Source organism: Osmerus mordax, chromosome 1, assembly GCF_038355195.1.
Source record: "Osmerus mordax isolate fOsmMor3 chromosome 1, fOsmMor3.pri, whole genome shotgun sequence".
Classification (NCBI taxonomy): Eukaryota; Metazoa; Chordata; class Actinopteri; order Osmeriformes; family Osmeridae; genus Osmerus; species Osmerus mordax.
In genome coordinates, this window is record NC_090050.1 from 19,573,403 (window position 1) to 19,592,750 (window position 19,348).

Below are 19,348 nucleotides of genomic sequence, written 5' to 3' on the forward strand. Positions count from 1 at the left end.
ATGATGAATCCTTACATTTCCCCCATGGTTTTACAGTTTTCGATAGGATGCCATTTAATTTTAAATGTAACGTATTAACAAACAATAAAAGATCAGATCTGTTAAAAGAAATATCAAGCACTTTAATTGTTTGCCAACTTGAGCTATCGGCAGAGATATGGAGTTTGGCAAAGACATGCTTTTTTGCCATTGCCATGAATTTGAAAGAGGTTTGCAGATGTACAAAGTCTTACAACAGTTGATAGAGGAAAGAAGACCATACAGAGGTACTTAATATGACTAGTGGTCACATTCATGTTACAGAAACACTTTGTCACTTCTCCAATTGTACCATGTTATACATCATGGAGGGTCTTCCTTTGTACCCCTCACGTTAAACCTCTGAATGTTGACCAAAAATGACTTACCTTCCAATCTGAGGCAAAGCATCATTTTGACCATTCAGAAACAGCAAATGACTAGTTTGTTAGGGTATCATTGAGGTAAAGGAGCAGTGTTCCACACTGCTACAGCTTTGAGCTGAAATAGTTAATTTTGACTTGGATTTCATCTGAAGTCTTTGATTGTGTTTAAATGAAAAAGTGCTAAGGTAATGCTTCAAACAAAACAGTTTGTCAGAGTTGCCATTTCACTTCCAAGCCAATTATCACTTGTATCTGTGGGTTGCACATCAACAGGATTCACACACATACGTTCACACATTGATATAAATTACTCACTCTGACCTGTCACAACAGCCTTTCTTCACACTTAAACACTGGGAAAGAACAGCCATGTCTAAACCTGCCCTTAAACTGTCATGGGAATTTATTTCAGTCAGTGCACGTGAGGCTTGATGGTGCCATGGAAACAAGGATAGAAAGGTGTCTGAGCCTGGTGAAAACTTATCTGAGGGGGTATTACAATACATTGAAAATAAATGGTCATTTTCCTATGGGTGTTTTTTTGGCCTTAGAGACTCAAAGCGAGTGAGTGTTGTGTACATATGGATGTGAGTACAGTGTGTGTTTTTATTTGTGTGTGTGTGTGTGTGGTATACTCTACGAGAGAAACCCTGCTCCTATCTACAAAGGCCAGTGATAATATTGGGGCAGAGGGGAGCACACAGTGGCGTGTGGGGAGAGGGTATAGACAAGGCAAGAGAGGGTAGTGGGGCCAGTGTGTACCTCAGGGCCCTCAGCAGCTGCAGGTCTCTGCAGATGGCTTGGCTCGCTCGTTCCTGTCCAGCTTAATTGGTTCAGGAAACTCATTATACAATTCCACTTCAGTTTCCTACCCCACAAAAGAGGGGGGAAAAAAACAAACAATTTTATACATACATACATACATTTAAACGACCCTGGAAATGAAAGAAGACTGACAATAAAATACAGACAAAAAACAAGAGAAGCATGCAACATAAAACATCTTGGTCAAAGCCTTCATCTACTTCCTTTTGAGATTACCTGTTTCAGAGCGTTGCGCGCAATAGTCTGAAAAGCTTGTTCCACATTGATGGCCTCTTTGGCACTGGTCTCAAAGTAAGGGATGTTGTTCTTGCTCTGACACCAGGCCTGTGCTCGTTTGGTTGTTACCTTACAGGACAAAGAAAATAGGAAGGTTGTATTCTGAGCAGTGTTGAGAAACAGCAGTGTGGGGATGGGGGGGGGGGGGGGGGTAGAGCATTTGCCTGCGGATCAAAAGGTTGCGGCTTGAAATATCCCCTGTACATCTCTTTGGATAAAAGCAATGCATTACATTATAATTTGTCCAACATGAAACTCCTTCAAAACAATTATCAAATAGGAAATATTTCAGTATTTGGATGGAAGAACTGACCTGTCTATTCTCCAGGTCGATTTTGTTGCCTAGTACCACAAAGGGGAAGTTCTCTGGGTCTCTGGGACTGGCCTGGATCAGGAACTCATCTCTCCAGCTGTCTAAGGTCTTGAAGGTGTTTGGAGCCGTCACATCAAACACCAGCACACAGCAGTCAGCCCCACGGTAGAACGCTACCCCCAGTGACTGGAACCTCTCCTGCCCTGCTGTATCCCAGATCTGGAAAAGGGAACATGAGCGAGCCTATAAAGTGGACTCACTGACATACTGTGTGCTCTCAAATTATCTCAATACAGATAGGAAATGCAAGTGAATTGCATTTGCTTCCCCAGTACCTGCATTGTGACAAGTCTGTCATCCACCATCACTTCTTTCGTGAGGAAATCAGCTCCTATTGTGGCTTTGTACTGGTTACTGAACTTCTTATTTACATACTGGTTCATCAATGAGGTCTTACCAACTCTGAAAAAAAAGGGAGACAAGGACAGATTAGTAAATACTACATTTTTCAATTTCAATTGACCTTAATTTGTAAGATTTTTAACCAGTTGTCATTTAGGGCCTATCGCTGTGGAAGGTAGATATGCCACTAACCCAGAGTCTCCAAGGATGATGACTTTAAGAAGGACTTTCTTCCTAGATGTCATAGTGCTGCAGCAAACGGGGAGGATGAAAAATAGTTTAAAAAAATACAACAATATAAATGTATGAACAGATATGCTAACCATATCTTGTTACTGTCATTGAGTCAAATGTCTATGACACCATGTCAGTGCAGCACATTCACTCCAAAGTAAAGGTCGGCCTAACTGACTTCACAAAACACAAATCAAGGTTAAATCCAATCTGCATTCATATTCAAGTCAGCCTGCCAGTCTAACGTGTAGCACACGTAACAGAAATCATAATTGGACAACAGGCACAGTGTGTTCCGTGTTGAAATTCTTCCAAGTAGGAACAGCTCACAGAAAGTAACCAAGTCAAGCATGTTCCAGATAGAGAAAAACTTTTAACACAACAACAAACACAACAGCTGACTCTGTCACTTCTCAATTAAGTTAAGCTCACAACACTTGCAAATGGTCTTTGTAGTCACATAAAGGACACCCCCAAACAGAAACATAGAATTCTGGCAAAATATAGGCTAGTAAATAAATATATAAATCATCAGTTTCATTATTAACTGACTTTCTGAAGTTTAACTGAAGTGTTGCAAGTCATAGAAAAAAGCAGTAGCTGGTGGACAAAGATTATTGCCAAGAAGAAGCCACTAATATGGGCCTAGTTAAAAGAAACCTAATCGATGTATTCACCTACAGGGTGCAAGTCTGGATACTTTAAAGTTATGGTAGGACTGTATGCATGATTGGGACTTTTATTGCATCTCTGCCTTGTCAATCGAATTGATAGTTCGACGTTTAATCTTTAACTCATGACTCATTGTGAGTGTGAGAACAGTTACTGGGTTTCCTACCTCGATACTAGCTTGTCGACACTGACATTCATAAAACGGATACCACCTCAGGTCTATTCAATTTAATTAAATTCACTTTAATAATCTCGGAAGAAAATCTACTATACGGTGGCAAAAAACTGCCTTCCTGACCAGCTCAAGACAAGCAGATAAGACTAGTTACTGGATGGTGTGGGCCTCTTACAAAATGTGTACAACATGTACAATTTGTACTACAAAGCCAAACAACGTCAGTATGTACACAGTTAATTCTGCCTGTGTCAGAGAAGTTAGTTAGCTTGGCTTGTTTATGTAGCCTAGCTACATGAGTTTGTTCTTAACTGTTTTGTGTACATCTGATGCAATGGTAAACAGAGAACAAATATTTAGTAGATACTGCAATATTGCCTAGTAGCCTAGCGTGTCTACGTCTGAAAGTGTATCACCGTTTCATTACAGGCAAACCCCGCGAGCTGTTTAGCGTCAAACATAGCAGCGAGCTAGCTTGCCTAACTAGTTAGTATTCTAGCTAAGCAGTAACTACCTAGTTGAGGGCTCAAGCTACTGTAGCTTCACATTGAAAACCTCCTCATCCTGGCTGAAAAGCTGAGTAGCCTACAGTAGCCTGTTACTAAATCTCATTTCAAAACAGCTAAACAAAAAACATGACAACACTTACCTTGGTTAAAACAAATTCACCGTTTGTTGTCTTATGACACTGGTCTTTCTTCAAAGGTTTTTAGTTGCTGTGATGAAACAACACAGCCGCTATGGAGCTAGCGAAGGCGACGGCGAAGCTCGCTAGTTTTACTTCACAGTAGTGATGGCTAGTTTTAGTAGTGAGCTGTAATATTTATCAATAACTAGTTAGCTACCTATCTAGGTCTGCGATGTAATGTTAAATGTTGTACTCTGAGCCCGAGAGCTACGTGTTAACCGGTGACAATTATATCTCAATTTTAATTCTAGGCTTGGGTTAGCGAGCAGCTTCTTCCAAAACAACCTCTGCTCTGTGTTAGCGGTACTTGACGTAATCAGACAGATGTTCAGGACACGCCCTGAGGACAATGCTGTGTCATTTTCAAAGATGTGTGTGTACGTGTGTGTGAAATTACAAAAAATATACAGTAAAAAACTGCGGTATTGAGGGGGGGGGGGGGGGTAAACCGAATTGAGTAAACCGTAAATATTTTAGCACAATCTGGATCCTGTCTGGTCTAGACATACCTTACGTTAAGTGCCGGTCATACGTCATTACGTGAAAATGAATGAAGCGTCATCCTTCCTTCGTTTGCAGGCAGCTTTGTAGAGCTGCGCGCGGCCTTACTTTGCTGCTCTTCATTCTCTGTCTCAATTAAACAATATATCCAGTAATCCTTCCTTTATCTCACTAACCATGGCTCAAAAGAACCGTCTTCTAGGCTGTATATGTCTTCTGGTTATAACTGTTCTAGGCCAACGAGTGGCAGCCAACGGGTTAGTCAACGATGAGGTGAAACGTACGGTGGATCTTAGCACTCATCTTGCTAAGATAACAGCGGAGATTCTTCTTTCAAACCAGGGTGACTCTGCTGTACACAACTTTATTTTAGCAGTAGAGCCAGATCTAGTTTCACATCTTGCGTACATCGGAGCTTCAGTAAGTGAATTATACATTATTTGCCTGACCGATATTAGTGAGCTAACGCGAACTTGCTAGCTAGTTTAGCTAGCTTGGTTTTGCAAGCATGTATCTGTACGAACGAAGCCAAAGCAAATATTTGCAAAAACTGTCCTGTAAAATAACCAAGTCTGCACCTCATGGAGGTGATACAAAGATTTACGTCGTTGTAAATGCACATCGAAGTTAAAACCTACTTAAACTTGTTGGCAAGCTTTCTTAACGTGGTTAGCCCATATATGCACGTCGTAGCTTTACATTGGCTCTTTTTTCCATTTTTGTTAACGATTCATTTATTCGAGACACGTTACTTAAAATGATAATACAGTATTTGCATTAGCCAACGAGGTAAATGTATGATGGCGCAGTGGTCGTGGAACGTTTTGATTGGCACTATGTGGCGAGCGAGCGGGTGCTCTTCCGCAATGCACAAGTTGTCAGTGGCCGAATGACACGTAGTAGGCGCTAAGCAAAGCTACTTCCGTGTCCACCACCCTCCTAGTGAATATTTGGAATGTTGTATTATAGTTTTCAGATTTTAAATTTTACAATGTAAACTATTGCCTGCACTTGTGAGAGAGGGTGTAACTGTATGCATTGTGCACCTGATTAATGCAGCTTTGCATTCTGTGTACCTCAATGATGCTCACGTTGGCCATAGTCTAAAAGCGATTTCTAGTTGATTTAGTGTCGTTAGGCTGACCTAAGTGTCTTTTCCAGGTGAAAGGTGACGAAGAGGAGGATGGCATTCTGGAACTCAAACAGACAACACTGCAGGGTCAAAGGTAACAATGAAAAACAGACAATAGCAGATGTTCTCACATTAACTCCACAGAAGACAAACAAATCAAATAGATAATCTTCGTCTGTATGACAGCAAAGTGTTGCTAACAAAGGATGGGTGGGAGTAGAATGCAAGTTGATGGAAATGCATAATCCTTCATACACTGTTCATGAAGTGGAGATGATTCATGTTAAGAGCTTATGGCAGTAGGGGTGTTTCACCCCCAACCGTTCTTTAACACCATGAGTTCTTTTAAGGGATTCTGTGGGTCTGTTCATGAGTCCTTTTATGATTTATCTGCAGTGGGGAGTTCTACAAGGTGCAGTTGCCCTCCAGTCTGGCAAGTGGAGCTAAACTCCGGGTGAAGGTGGAGACTGTCTTCAGCCATGTTCTGAAGCCCTTCCCCAATCACATCACCCAGGCTGAGAGGCAGCTGGTAGTGTTCCAGGGTAACCACTACCTCTACTCTCCCTACCCAACCCGTGGCCAGACAACCCGTGTCCGTCTTGCCTCCAAGACTGTTGAGAGCTACACAAAGCTGGGTAACCCAAGCAAGAACGATGAGGTCATCGAGTATGGACCATTCCGTGACATTGGACCCTTCAGTGAGGTATAGCTTCTAAAGACCCTGTCTGGTATAGAGACATAGACTGACTCAAACATATATCCTCATATCCATAGAGATATGGATTGAGACAATTGACAGTATATATTCCTGAGTTATACAAATATTTTCTGCATGTTATCTTATGGTCTTATATTATCTGTTCATGTTGTCTGTTCATTTTAGGATGCCATGAAGGTCCATTACGAGAACAACAGCCCCTTCCTTACCATAAGTAGCATCACTCGTACCATTGAGGTCTCTCACTGGGGCAACATCGCAGTGGAAGAGACCATTGACTTGAGACACACAGGGGCATCTCTGAAAGGGCCTTTCTCACGGTATGACTACCAGCGGCAGTCGGACAGTGGCATCTCATCTGTCAAGTCCTTCAAGGTAAGCTGAACATCAGAAAGACCCCTCTGTTGTTGTCCAATAGCTGGTAGGGTCTGTGGTCTCTGTGCAGATTGCATGATAACTGCTTGTCTCCCTCTTCTACAGACCATCCTTCCTGCCTCTGCTCAGGATGTGTACTACCGGGATGAGATTGGCAACATCTCCACCTCCCACCTCCAGATTCTTGAAGACTCTGTAGAGGTTGAGGTCAGACCCCGCTTTCCTTTGTTCGGTGGCTGGAAGACTCACTACATCATCGGCTACAATCTGCCCAGCTATGAGTACCTCTACACTCTAGGTGAGTTGTTAATGTCCTGCAATGAACTGGGATCCCCGGGATCGTTCTCGTCCATTTCACTGAAGGCTAATGCCAGTGTTTGTTATTTTTTAATCAAATTTTCTGATCCTCAGGTGATCAGTATGCTCTGAAAATGAGGCTTGTAGACCATGTATATGATGACCAGGTCATTGACTCCCTCACTGTGAAGCTCATACTCCCAGAAGGTGCCAGGTAAGCAGACGTGTGTTGTTTGTACTTGAAATACGCAACTTTAATTCTTGTTAAATTGTTCGGATTTGTTTCAATGTTCTTTATGTTCATCCTCAGGAACATCCACGTGGACACCCCTTACCCCATTGACCGTATTCCTGACCAGCTGCACTACACCTACCTGGACACATTCGGCCGTCCAGTCCTGGTAGCCTCCAAGAACAACTTGGTGGAACAGCATATCCAGGATGTAGTGGTGAGCAGAGTTTGCGCTAGACTTTCTTGTAGGTCGTACAAGAAATTCTGTCAATCTATTCTGGTGGTAGTGATATAGCCTACCAATGCAATGACTAAAGAATGCCAGAAAACAAATCGATACATGTGAGTATGTGAATTAAAGTTATGGTAGATCGCTGTGTTCTAATTTGTCAAAATGACAGATGGCCTTCAGATTTCTGTGTTGCAACCTCAGGTAATGATCTCATGGGCTGTCTTCCAGGGAATATCAGGGTTTGGGCTGGGTGGGATTGAAGGAACGTGTTTATTAGATAATTACTTGTTCTGGACTGAGTTGTTGTAATGTATCACTCCAAACAGGGCCTCATAATTGTATAATGCAATGTCTAATTCCTGTGTTTTTCCTTTCTCTTTTCAGGTCCATTATAACTTCAATAAGATCCTGATGCTGCAGGAGCCCCTGTTGGTGGTGGGGGCCTTCTACATTCTGTTCTTCACTGTCATCATCTATGTACGCCTGGACTTTGCTATCACAAAGGTACACCAAACCGCCTGTTACTGTTACTAAATCCTGTACACTTTCAAATGTTCACTTGATGTCAACTTCCACTGGATGGTATCTGCCTATGTTCTGTGATAGGACCCTGCTGCTGAGGTGCGCATGAAGGTGGCCTCCATCACAGAGCAGGTTCTTACTCTAGTGAACAAGCGCCTGGGGCTGTACCGCCACATGGACGAAGTCGTCAACCGCTATAAGCAGTCCAGGGACACGGGGGCCCTGAACAGCGGCCGCAAGACCCTGGAGGCAGACCACCGCACACTCACCAACGACATCAGCTCTTTGCAAGCCCGTCTGAAAGCAGAGGGCTCTGACCTTGCCGACAAGGTAAGAAGAGCGGTCGAATGGCGTGTTCCAAGGATCACTCTTAAACCTTTTGCAATTGGCAACCCTGAAGAACATGAGTTTAGTTATTAATACTCATGTTATTTAAGTTCAGTTTAAATCATTATTAATACTCGTATGTTGTTTAGGTTCTACACATAATGTGTGTACTGTGACCGCTACAGTGTAGTCTCAACTTCTGCTGTCTGTTCTCAGGTTGGCGAGGTGCAGAAGCTGGATGGCCAGGTGAAGGAGCTGGTGTGTCGCTCCTGCCAGGAGGCTGAGCGCCTGGTGGCAGGGAAGGTGAAGAAGGAAGCTTACATCGAGAATGAAAAGGGCCTAGCCAGCAAGAGACAGGAGCTGATCACTCGCATTGACAGCCTCTTGGATGCTCTCTGAATACAAATACACAAGTCTCTCCATACACTCACACACAAATACATACCAACCTTTTGTATGTAGAACCTGCCCTGCGTTCATTGTAGAAATATAGTTTCAAACAAAACACACTTTTGTACGCGATCATTCTCCATCCTCTGAGAACCAGACAGAAAGTACACATGCTAAGTAACCTGTAAGTGCATAAAACACTGGTGCCTTTGTGCCTAGACATAAAAATGCTTAGCACTACAGTGACCCTTTCACACCTCACAACACATTTCAAGTGTTAAACTGCACCTGTGTTAACTTTTCTGCCATCTCTTGTGTGGATAAAGCATTGTTTCAATTTGGAATCCTATTTTTTTGTATTTTTTTTTCATGCTCATGATTGTAAAAAATTTTTTTTTGTATTTTCTTTTTGTTCCAAGGGGTTTCCCATGCATGTCCTCAGAATGCCCTCTTTATCTTGGCTGTACTTTAAAGGGTGAGAAATAAAAAATGATTGAACCTGAGGTGCCCCATCTGAGTAAAATGGCACCGATTATCTTTATTATCCGATTTGGAATTACAATCATTTAACACTACTTGCCCTTCTTTAATACTGTATGTTTGAACAAAGGTGAGGCACTGATATTATATAGATTCTAAACCTGATGGATACATGTATCCTATACTTGTGTAGACCATCATGTCACACTTTGATATTGTTGAACTTTATTTTCATAGTTTTTTGGTAGGATATCTGTTGTCTTCATGAGATTGTTGATTGAACGACTGAGGAAGGGCATGGGCTATGGAAAATGTGGAAAACGTATGTGTACATCCAGAGCTAAATGGAATGCGGGGAAAATAAACCAAATTTGAAATAAAAATGTAAAACACGATAATTCAGTAGTGGATGTTTCCCATACTTGGAGTTTTACATGTTTATTAGCTTCATAAAGGTGAAGTGTATGATTCCTCAAGACGCATTGTATCACCACTAAGTGGTGCTCTTGCTCTGCAATATGTGGAGGCCAAACGCAATCTTGTTTCAGCATGGTTCCCTGCTCCCAGTATACAAGATTGAAATGTATGGTCACCAATCGTGTATTTGTTACCTCAAGGTCATTCAAGGCATATCTTCTTAGGTGCCAGTGACATTGAGACAGCTTCACATGGATAGTTACGAGAAATTTGATTTATGGTCCCACAATAACTACAGGTCTTCCTTTCTGCACAATCTTTATAGGGAGTTTCCAGCACACAATGTTGCTTTGTAGCCTTCCAACGAGAGAACACACCTAACAACCTCACAGAAACAGCTACAGCAGAGTAGCGCCCTGCCACCCATATAGGAGGAGACCCGCCCTACCTACAATTAGAGCTCAGGACAAACAGGAGATGAGACATGGGTTAGTCTGAGGTCACTGCTTTCCCTCATGGGTCACAAGGGGCCACGCTAGGTCATTTCCTGTGCCATGGTAACAGACTCCGCTCTAGACGCCATGATAAGGTTAACATATTGTACATGCCATACAATAATCATTCTGAAAATACACAGTAGAGGAAGGCCAAGACAATGTCTGTTAGCACTGATGCTCTGTGGCAATGAAAGGCTGCACAATAGCTTTTTTGTTTGAGTGTTTGTGCTCCACTGCCACTGGAGATTTGCCGTCAGGGCTGGGAGCCCCCCGTGGTGTATCATTCTCACACCACACTGCTACAGAGAGCTTTAGACGCCACACGTCCCTGCTTTTGGTTGCCTTGTTAGACCAAATGTAGCATTCCTACTTGCCACACACTTAGTAATAATTTTTCAGTATTACGTATTTTTTCATCTGAGTCCAATACAGTGAAGAGAGACAGGACATTTAAGGGAGTACATGCAGGAAATGGCCCGGGCTGGATTCAAACTCGGGACCCTGCAGTAAAGCCTTAGGGTACATGATATGTGCACTTGACCAGAGAGCCACTAGGGCACCTCCACATTCATATTTACCAATTACACAAATACCAATGTATATTTACTAATAACACATTTACTTCAGCAGTAAAAGCTAACTATAGGTCTCCTGGGAAAGGCCACAGCTGAATGTACATTGCAATTCTTTAAGCTATTTGATATTCTGGTACACATAGTAGGGCAACTTGCCTCAGTAGTGACTGACAAAATGTATGTACATTGTTGTTGCTGTTTGATGCATGTGGTGGATTGTGGTGAGTACACATTGGTTATGTACTGTATATTCTGTTAGGTTGTGTCTGCTGTCACGAGATGTGATTACCGGTCACATCAGGGTTGCGGTTGAGCTGTTGGTAAAAGCGGAGAAAAATACAGTTTGAACCGGAATTCATGAACAGCACTGTATCCTGATGTGGCAAACTGAGAGCAGAGACATACCAGTATGTTTGTGTGATGGTGTGTGTGTGTAGGTGTGGGGGAAGGCTGAAGGGGGGGGATTAGGGGCACCATGTGGTTGGCCTGTCATAGTCTCTCAGGTTAGGATTATTCTCTCCTTTTCTTGGATTGCTGCAGTACTATGGTGCAAGCATTTTCATTTGTGGTATGTATCACAACTGGTGAATGAGCAAACATCTGAACAAAATGCCAGAAATCTTTTGGGAAATCCAGAGAACTGTGGTGTGATGAGTTGGTATGTGAAGGCTTTACCTGAATAATCTTCTACCTAATCTAATTTCTCTCTCTCTCACTCTCCCTGTCTTTCACACACACATGCACACACACTTGCACACACACACACACACACACACACACACACACACACTGTCCCCACAGAGACACCCGTCGGAGAACAATATCCAGCACTGAGGAGCCTTCATATTGCATGCTCATAAATCACTTAGACAGAGACACCGCCCTCACTGCCCCATCTTCATAACACACATGCACACACACAAAGGTATGCGCAACCATATGAATTCTCAAAGTTCACAAAATTCTCACCCAAATATGCGTAAACACACCAAATTAAACCAACAGGCTCATTTTAACCTGACTTGAAGATCAGAAATCAAGGCTACAACGGCAGCCCTTGTTCTGAGTTCCACCTCAACTCTCTGTTTTAGCCATTCCAGAGTGACAGGAGTGGGGCTGGGGGGCCAGGGGAGAGGTGGATGAAAGTGTACCCAGCCCTGGCCCTGTATCCTTGGCAGGTGGCAGGTGTGATTGTGGTGGGTGCAGACGCGCAAGGGCGAAAAAGAGAAGCACAATGGGAGCGTCTGTAGCCCCCTTGCAGCTGCAGGGGGTGGAGAAAAATATGGCTGACAGATAGACAGAAGAGGGGAAGGAAAGCACAGAGAAAGAGAGATGGAGATGGACTTCAAACAGAGGATTGTGTCAAGGGTGAGAACAGATGCATTCTTGTCTTGGAAAGAGGTGATTGATCAGGGTATGGCTGGTAAATGGACTGCAGGAGGATAACCGTTTAAAACTGTCATGTGAATGTAAACAAATTACATACACTGCTTAGTTTAAAAGTTCATGTGCTGCCTACATTTAAGCTATTGTCTGTAATGATGTCAGACTGCCTCTTCTCTTTCTGTATGGATTTGTATCAATGAGACAGTAATCCTCTTGCCCTCCTCCTGTTATGTGTAACTGTCCACAGCTCCCACTAAGACCCCCTGATCTCTGCCACATGGCGCTCCATCAAAGCACTGCTGGTCATGCCTTGTAAGAGAAGTTTTGCCAAAAGAAAATGAAAATCTCCCGGTTAGCTCATATACCTCTGTAGGAAAAGCAAAGTACATGTTGGTAATTTTTCTATAATGACTGCAGAATGTGTGAAATAGACATTTCTTTTGTAAAAGAAATGTGAAAGAAATCAAGCGGCTCACACAGCACTTCACAAACAGCCAGTACAGATGTACACACACACACACACACACTTCCCTCTCCCTCTATCAGTCCTGATTAGAGTGACAGGGGCACTTCCCATTGGCGGTGAGAGTGGCCCTCTCCTTTCCAGGGCAGCCAATTTCCCCTACTCTAGAGCTGATAGGAAACTTTGATTGTTCACTGAGCTCAGGAGAGACAAAGAAATGTTTCCTTTCACACTTGGTGTACATCTCCACTTAAATTTTTTTCTTCTAATTCTCAGACTGGATTTACTCTGTTGTTGCTTGGAACACGCCCATGAGATATAATTACTCCAAAAAGTAGTCATTAACTCGTTGGTCAGGAAGTGTCCCATCTAGGTGCTGACACCTAGTTGCCATGCCACTGTTGATGTATACTGTCTGGTATCTTAAGCCACTCTCCTCTTCTTAACTTCTCTACTGCACTTCTCCATACATACACAAACCCAGGCGTGTTATTATACTACATTTATGCATTTAGTCATTTAGCAGACGCTCTTATCCAGAGCGACTTACAGTAAGTACAGGGACATTCCCCCCAAGGCAAGTAGGGCGAAGTGCCTTGCCCTAGGACACAACTTCATTTTTGCACCTCCGGGAATCAAACCGGCAACCTTCTGATTGGTAGCCTGATTCTTTAACTGCTCAGCCATCTGACTCCATACGGGGGAGGGATGGGTTTGGAGTAAACTAAGATGTTATAGTAATCTTATTGTGTTATATATGGTGTGTGAATAAAGTTGAGAGATATAAAGGCAACGTTAGAAAGCTTGAAATGTGGCTAATGAACCGACAGGAAAAACCCCTCCTCTCTCTCCACCCAGTGTTGGTTGGCCCTCCCAGAGCAAACGCTTCCTGTCAGAACTTCACTCTCTTCCTGTCCAGCCACAGGGAATCCCAGCTGGAACATTCCATATGTCCTTCTAGTACTAAGAGTGCTCTCTCACTTTTTCGTTCTGTCATTGTTTTTCTGTGTTTGTGTCTGTCTCTGTGCCTGCTTCTCTTCGTCCTTCTTCTCTTTGTTTACTCTTGTCTTTCCCTTACTTCTTTAATCAGACCACCAGAGGTCCCTGCATAACAGCATATTGACTCCATTGTGTAGGCCTACCTCAACAGGCAAGGGATTTTCATGTAAGAAACTGAAGGACTATCTTCCTCAGTCTAAGAGGTCTAATTAATACAAACTAAATGACCAGTTTATGTAAGTCACATATGTGCACAATTACAACTTAAACAAGATAATTGTATTAGGTGCATTAGGTTTATGATGACGGATGAAGTGACATCGTTGCGTTGTATGAATATGTCTTCACGACTATGGGGGAAATGCCAGGTTTCATGACTTTGTGTATGACCTTTCGGAAGGAGAGTTAATCCTGGAATATAATAGACCCTGGTGCCGATATGGAAAACTGCTGCTGCGTTATCTTAGTTGTCCGGGAGACCATCAGAGCATGCAGGGTCGGTGGAAATACCTTATTAAACGAAGAGTTTGTCTGAATTGAAAAAAACATTTTTTGCCATGAGTGTCACTCATAAATACTGTATCATCAAGTGGAAACCTGTTTCATGTTGGGTAGAAACATTTTCAGCAGAGAATTTAGGAATCCTTTTGTAGGCTTAGGCCTATATCCCAGAAAAGTGAAGTAACATGAAGGGATCACCTAAAATGTTTGTTTGTGTAGTCAAATATAAAATATAAATTTTATTATTCGATATAAAGTGCAATCACAAAATTCCTAATGAAGTAAATACTTCTAAAAGTTGGCGCATCTTTTCGTAAATTTGACCAAAGGATTAGCCTATTCCACATTTATTGCTACAGCCCGTTTTGTCATTTACCTGGTGTGATGGGCTAATGACAATGTAGGCTATTAGACTAAGGATGAAACCGCATCATCCATTCTTGTTATCATTATAGTCATCATGATGTCATAAATCATTGATATTGGATATAATTTCAGGGAGCATGGCATAAAGCTTCAGAGCTATCTGAGTTGTTTAACAATGTGAGAGGCTAATACAAAAAAAAAATCTCAAATTCGACACAAACTTTTGGTGCGGTGTACAAAAACATCGTCCATTTCGTTGATATTGCCGCCATGAGGAGACAGGACTAATCAATAAGATAACCATCATGTCAGTTCACAGTGATATGTGTTTAATAAAGCCTGCATTGATATGTAAAGGATGTAGGCTATACCAAAGGCCTACTTCATAACCACCCTAAACACCATTGGAGCTAATATTGGCTCAAAAAAGTGCGTGAAATGTGTAAATATTTCTCATTGCCTGAGCCTATCTGTCTCTATCAAGCTATGTGATCTCCGCATCCCCAACCGCCTCCCCCACAAATGATGCATTAGATGCATTGAATGTATTTGTTGTGCAAGTTTGAAAAGGCAGCGATAATCTGGGAGAGGGAGATAAGGAACACCAATTTATTCAGCGGCACTTTGGACCCCGCTTCCATCCTCGGTCGGTGCTGACACCCCCAGCAGTTTGCTGATAACGATTAGGCCATTTATTATCTTCACAGAGAACAAAGATTGCTTAGTGCCGATGAAATATTACCCCCGGTAATAATCAGAAGAAGAAGAGCCTTGGTATCTAATGCAGCATCCATATAAATATTAACGCTGAGACAGTTCACAAAACCGTCTTGCAGAACATGTTTATGTTGTAGTCTATAGGCATATAGCCTAACGTGTGGGCTAGGCTTTAACAAAATAAAATATTGCGCCTAAATACGATATAGCCTACTAGCCTACATAAACATTTGTTGGAAGGCTAATCCAAAATGCTTTGTAGGCCTATGACAAGGTTCATAACCTATCACAACAACAATATGCGAATAGGCCTTACACCTGGCTACTAATAGGCTTACTAATAATATATCATAATATCATGAGTTAGTCTATTTAGTCCCAGAGTTACATTTTGATTTTAGCAGAGGTGTATCTTGGTTTCCATTTAAAAAAGTGTATTTCTATTTCAATTAGATAATATAGCCTCTTTAGGTTTGCGACCCTGATTTTTTTGCTTTTTGTTTAGTGTTGGATTAAGGTCTTATTGATGGTAACCAATTGTGTTCTAATCTTAACAGAACATTCGATCAGATCGATGTATTTAATGGACTTTCGTTAAGACAGCTTTTAAATCTGATCAAAATAACAGTCTATTCGGGCCTACATTATGAATTATCACGTTCTCTTTCTCATTCGTTGTTTGTTAGGGATATCTTATGTAGATCTACGTTTATTTAGACAATATTTTTTAGAATATCAATTTGATAAGTTAATTCTCTTTGAAACGACGACAACCACTGGAAATGTTCGCGTGGCTTTCAGTGGCATTGCACTGATTGCATTCAACTTAATTCAATTAATCCTGTCAGAGTTCACATTTTCTTTAACTAAGCTCTGTTTTCTCTTTTTGTGTGTGTGCACTCTAGGGGACACGAGCCCGGGATGCAGCAGTCCTTGCGCCTTTGCACCTGCCTCGCTTCAGCGGCAGTGCACTAGCCCAGGTCGCGTGCTGGAGATTTTGTGGCTTTGCATGTTTTAAAAGTTTCTGTTAATGTGTGGAGCAGAAAAAAAACGGGAGGAGGGATGGTCGATCACAGCGTTCCGAGTTTTTATTCCTTAACACATTAATAAACTCAATGGGTGGGTAAGGAATTCAATCTGATTGAAGTCAGACTTCGCAGTTCATTTAACCTAAAAGACAAGCTCCAAAATAATAAATAGGCCTAACAGTATAGGCCCTAGTCTAAATGACAATTTGTCGAGATAGCCTAAGCACTCAAAATTAGACAGTAAAAGACAAAGATATGTTTGCCTTCACATTACATGATAGCCTTCTCTTATTTCACAAAAGCATTTGTTGTGAACCACATTCATTTAGGCCTATTTATAGCCTATAAAAGGGACTGATATGGTAACTGACATGCCTATTAGTTTGTTGAAACGGAATTCATTAATCTCTGTCCATAAAAGGGACCATCAGTTATGTGGCTTAGGGATTCTAAGTGACAGTCAACTTTATGTTTCAGTTCGATAGCCAATATTTCCAGATATTTCAGAAAAATGTACCATCAACGGAAGACAGAGTAGCTATTGGTGCAGCCTTACAGTGCTACAGCTCCCTAGGCCTGTTGGATTTTCTTCTCTCACTTTTTCTGGGGATAGAAAATAGAGTAAACGAACAGCGTGCGAGTTCACTGGACTGCTGTAACAGCCTTGCTGTCCTACTTCAAGACGGAGCAGCATTCATTTAGCCTTGACACCATCTTAAACAAGCTTCTTCATGCAGTTGTCCACATCTACCAATTTATCAGATAACGCGATAAACATACTGTATGGGCGAAAGAGAGTCTACATTGAAACACTTTGAACCGAGCTTACTTTTTCAGAGAGTAGACTAATTTCACAGCGTTCAGACAGCGCTGCACGAGACTATGTGACCGTCTTGATCAACGCCTCGGCTTCGAGCATAACCACGAAGTAAGTGACACGCAAATGCCGTCAAATGAATGGATATCCTGTCTTTGATGGTATAACTTTTTGCCTTTTTAATCACATTAAGAGTCAAACATTTGAGAAATTAAATTAGTCATTTAGGTAGACTACTAGCCTGATACGAAAACGATTGAATTTGTAACCTATGCCTTCACAGTAATAAATGGTCATATGCATATAAACAAACGTGCATTAGCCATCGTAGACTGTAATTTACTTCTTGGTAGTTGGCCTTTGAACAAGACATGCCTATTAGCCTAGGTATGAGTTAGGGACACATGCGCCATCGGACTAATGAACGCAGATGTAACAATTAAATTGTCTATTTTATCTTCAATTATGTTCCATTCTACAATGTTTGTCTTGACCAGGCTGCACCAGACTATTACCAGCACATACAATTACACCTTTACTAGCATGGGGCGCGTGCGCCAGAATGTGCCATATTGTGACTGTGTGTCTGTAGTTGAAGAGTTAATCACTTTTATTTAGTGAATGTTTAGCCTAACTCATATGTTGATTATGGGCACTTGATCAGCCTAAACGTTCGGGAAGTATTCAATAATTTTATTTAGGCTATTTTTTTGTCAGTTGGCTTAAGTAATGGGGTAGTGACAAAATGTCATTCAGAGGTAGGCTATTTTTTGACTATATAACCAAATAACTTGCGGTCAATTCATTGTAAATGTTTCCATATTAGTGTAAATACAGTGAAATATGTCTTCACCGCTGTTGATCACATTCAGGATGGACCCAGTGTGCTTGTGTCTATAGCCCCTCAGTGGCCTAGCTCGATCTAATTACCCGTGAGTAAGGACAATAATGCTTCAGCTGGTTTGTGTCATTCTCCTCTCACTGGTTCTGCTTATCTTCACAAACCCCTCTGTGACTCTCCCCTCCCCTTCTCCCCTCACCCTTCATCCCAGAATAATGAAAGCTAAACTATGGAAAAGAGAACAAGCAGGTAGAGAAAGACAATCTTGATTCTTAATAGCACACTGTAATTGCTTCTCTGGCTTAGAATATATAGCCCATGGAAGGATGGTAGCTAGATTCTCCAGCTCTGACATGCAGGACCCAAACAGCCAAATTTCTTTCTTTTTTTCACATTTGATGTATAGAATTTAACACGTTGTACCTGTTATCAACCTCTGTGCTTGATGCAGTCAGTGAGGATTTGTGGGCTTCACTCAGGGCAAGGATATCTCCCTATGAGAGACAATGCTGCTGTGTCCTTGAGAGAGAGAAGAACCTAAACCCCACCCACCTACCCCCTCCAGAACTATCCTTTGTTACACCACAGATACAAATGGGATTAATGAAGGTATAAATTACAGAGGGGTAAATCCTGCTGAGTAATCCATTTGGCAAACATGCAAACAACAATGGGTTGGCTGCTTCCTGAGCCTGACCCACTCTGTCCTAGTCACACTGCCTACAACAACACGGACAGAAACAATTACATTGTAATGTACATTTTACATTAAGCACAAGTCCATGATCCGGGATAACATAATATCATAAATAGGCCTACGTTTTTTTCATTTGTTTAAGTGGGCTGTGGATTTTACGAGATCATCTTCAGACATTGTAACAAACTCTTGGAGTTAGATTAGAATGTTTTTGATGATTTGATTAGAGATTAGCCTATAGTCTTTTTTCTAGTGATACCCTAGATATTGTATGTGATACTGTGACGTAGGCTACAAGTCACGGCGTCAGAAAGGCGGCTAGTCTGGACCCCGAACTCCCTCCAATTATTCCTTGTCAATCACACACACGCACGCGCGTAGGCTACGAACGCACACACACACGCGCTCTCACAGGCTATAGGGAACATAGCCTACTCAAAGTAGAAAATAAACTTACATAAATAAAACACAAACGTAATTGAACAGAAACTTGAACCGATCTAAACCGATGAGGGTATGCCATGGTTTTGAGCCCTTCTCTCCACAATGTTTTGACCAATGGACAGGTACAACATGTTATTAACATGTTGCACGTGTGTGCAGGATTTGGAGCTTACTAACTTCTCTCTATGTGCTGAATTCGATATTTTATGATTGAGAGTAATTTTTAACAGGGCCTCGTTGATGGTCACCATTTGGTTTTTGAAGGTGAGGTCTCAATCCCATCTATGCACCACCAAGTGAGCAAGGGGCGCCATTACTATGCAAAATGTGTTTGATCGCTCTGTGTCTGAGACAAAAACTCAAGAAGGTCGTGACTGCTAATTAAGGACAATTAGGCACTCATAA

At 41.9% G+C, this 19,348-nt stretch overlaps 2 protein-coding genes across 2 annotated transcripts; one reads left to right on the forward strand and one right to left on the reverse strand.

The window, feature by feature from the left end:
* Window positions 1-407: 407 nt before the first annotated feature.
* rab7a (RAB7a, member RAS oncogene family) lies at window positions 408-4,303 on the reverse strand. The gene is made up of 6 exons (XM_067250350.1): window positions 3,951-4,303; window positions 2,413-2,469; window positions 2,154-2,280; window positions 1,819-2,037; window positions 1,446-1,574; window positions 408-1,272 (listed from the first exon to the last, which is right to left on the reverse strand). The coding sequence occupies exons 2-6, from the start codon at window positions 2,463-2,465 to the stop codon at window positions 1,177-1,179; spliced, it is 624 nt and encodes a 207-aa protein (XP_067106451.1). The 5' UTR covers window positions 2,466-2,469; window positions 3,951-4,303; the 3' UTR covers window positions 408-1,176.
* A 263-nt stretch (window positions 4,304-4,566) lies between these two features.
* rpn1 (ribophorin I) lies at window positions 4,567-9,593 on the forward strand. The gene is made up of 10 exons (XM_067245607.1): window positions 4,567-4,910; window positions 5,652-5,716; window positions 6,019-6,325; window positions 6,506-6,715; window positions 6,821-7,013; window positions 7,127-7,226; window positions 7,323-7,461; window positions 7,861-7,980; window positions 8,083-8,328; window positions 8,542-9,593. Exons 1-10 carry the CDS (start codon window positions 4,668-4,670, stop codon window positions 8,722-8,724), a joined length of 1,806 nt encoding a protein of 601 aa, XP_067101708.1. The 5' UTR covers window positions 4,567-4,667; the 3' UTR covers window positions 8,725-9,593.
* The last annotated feature ends 9,755 nt before the right edge of the window (window positions 9,594-19,348 follow it).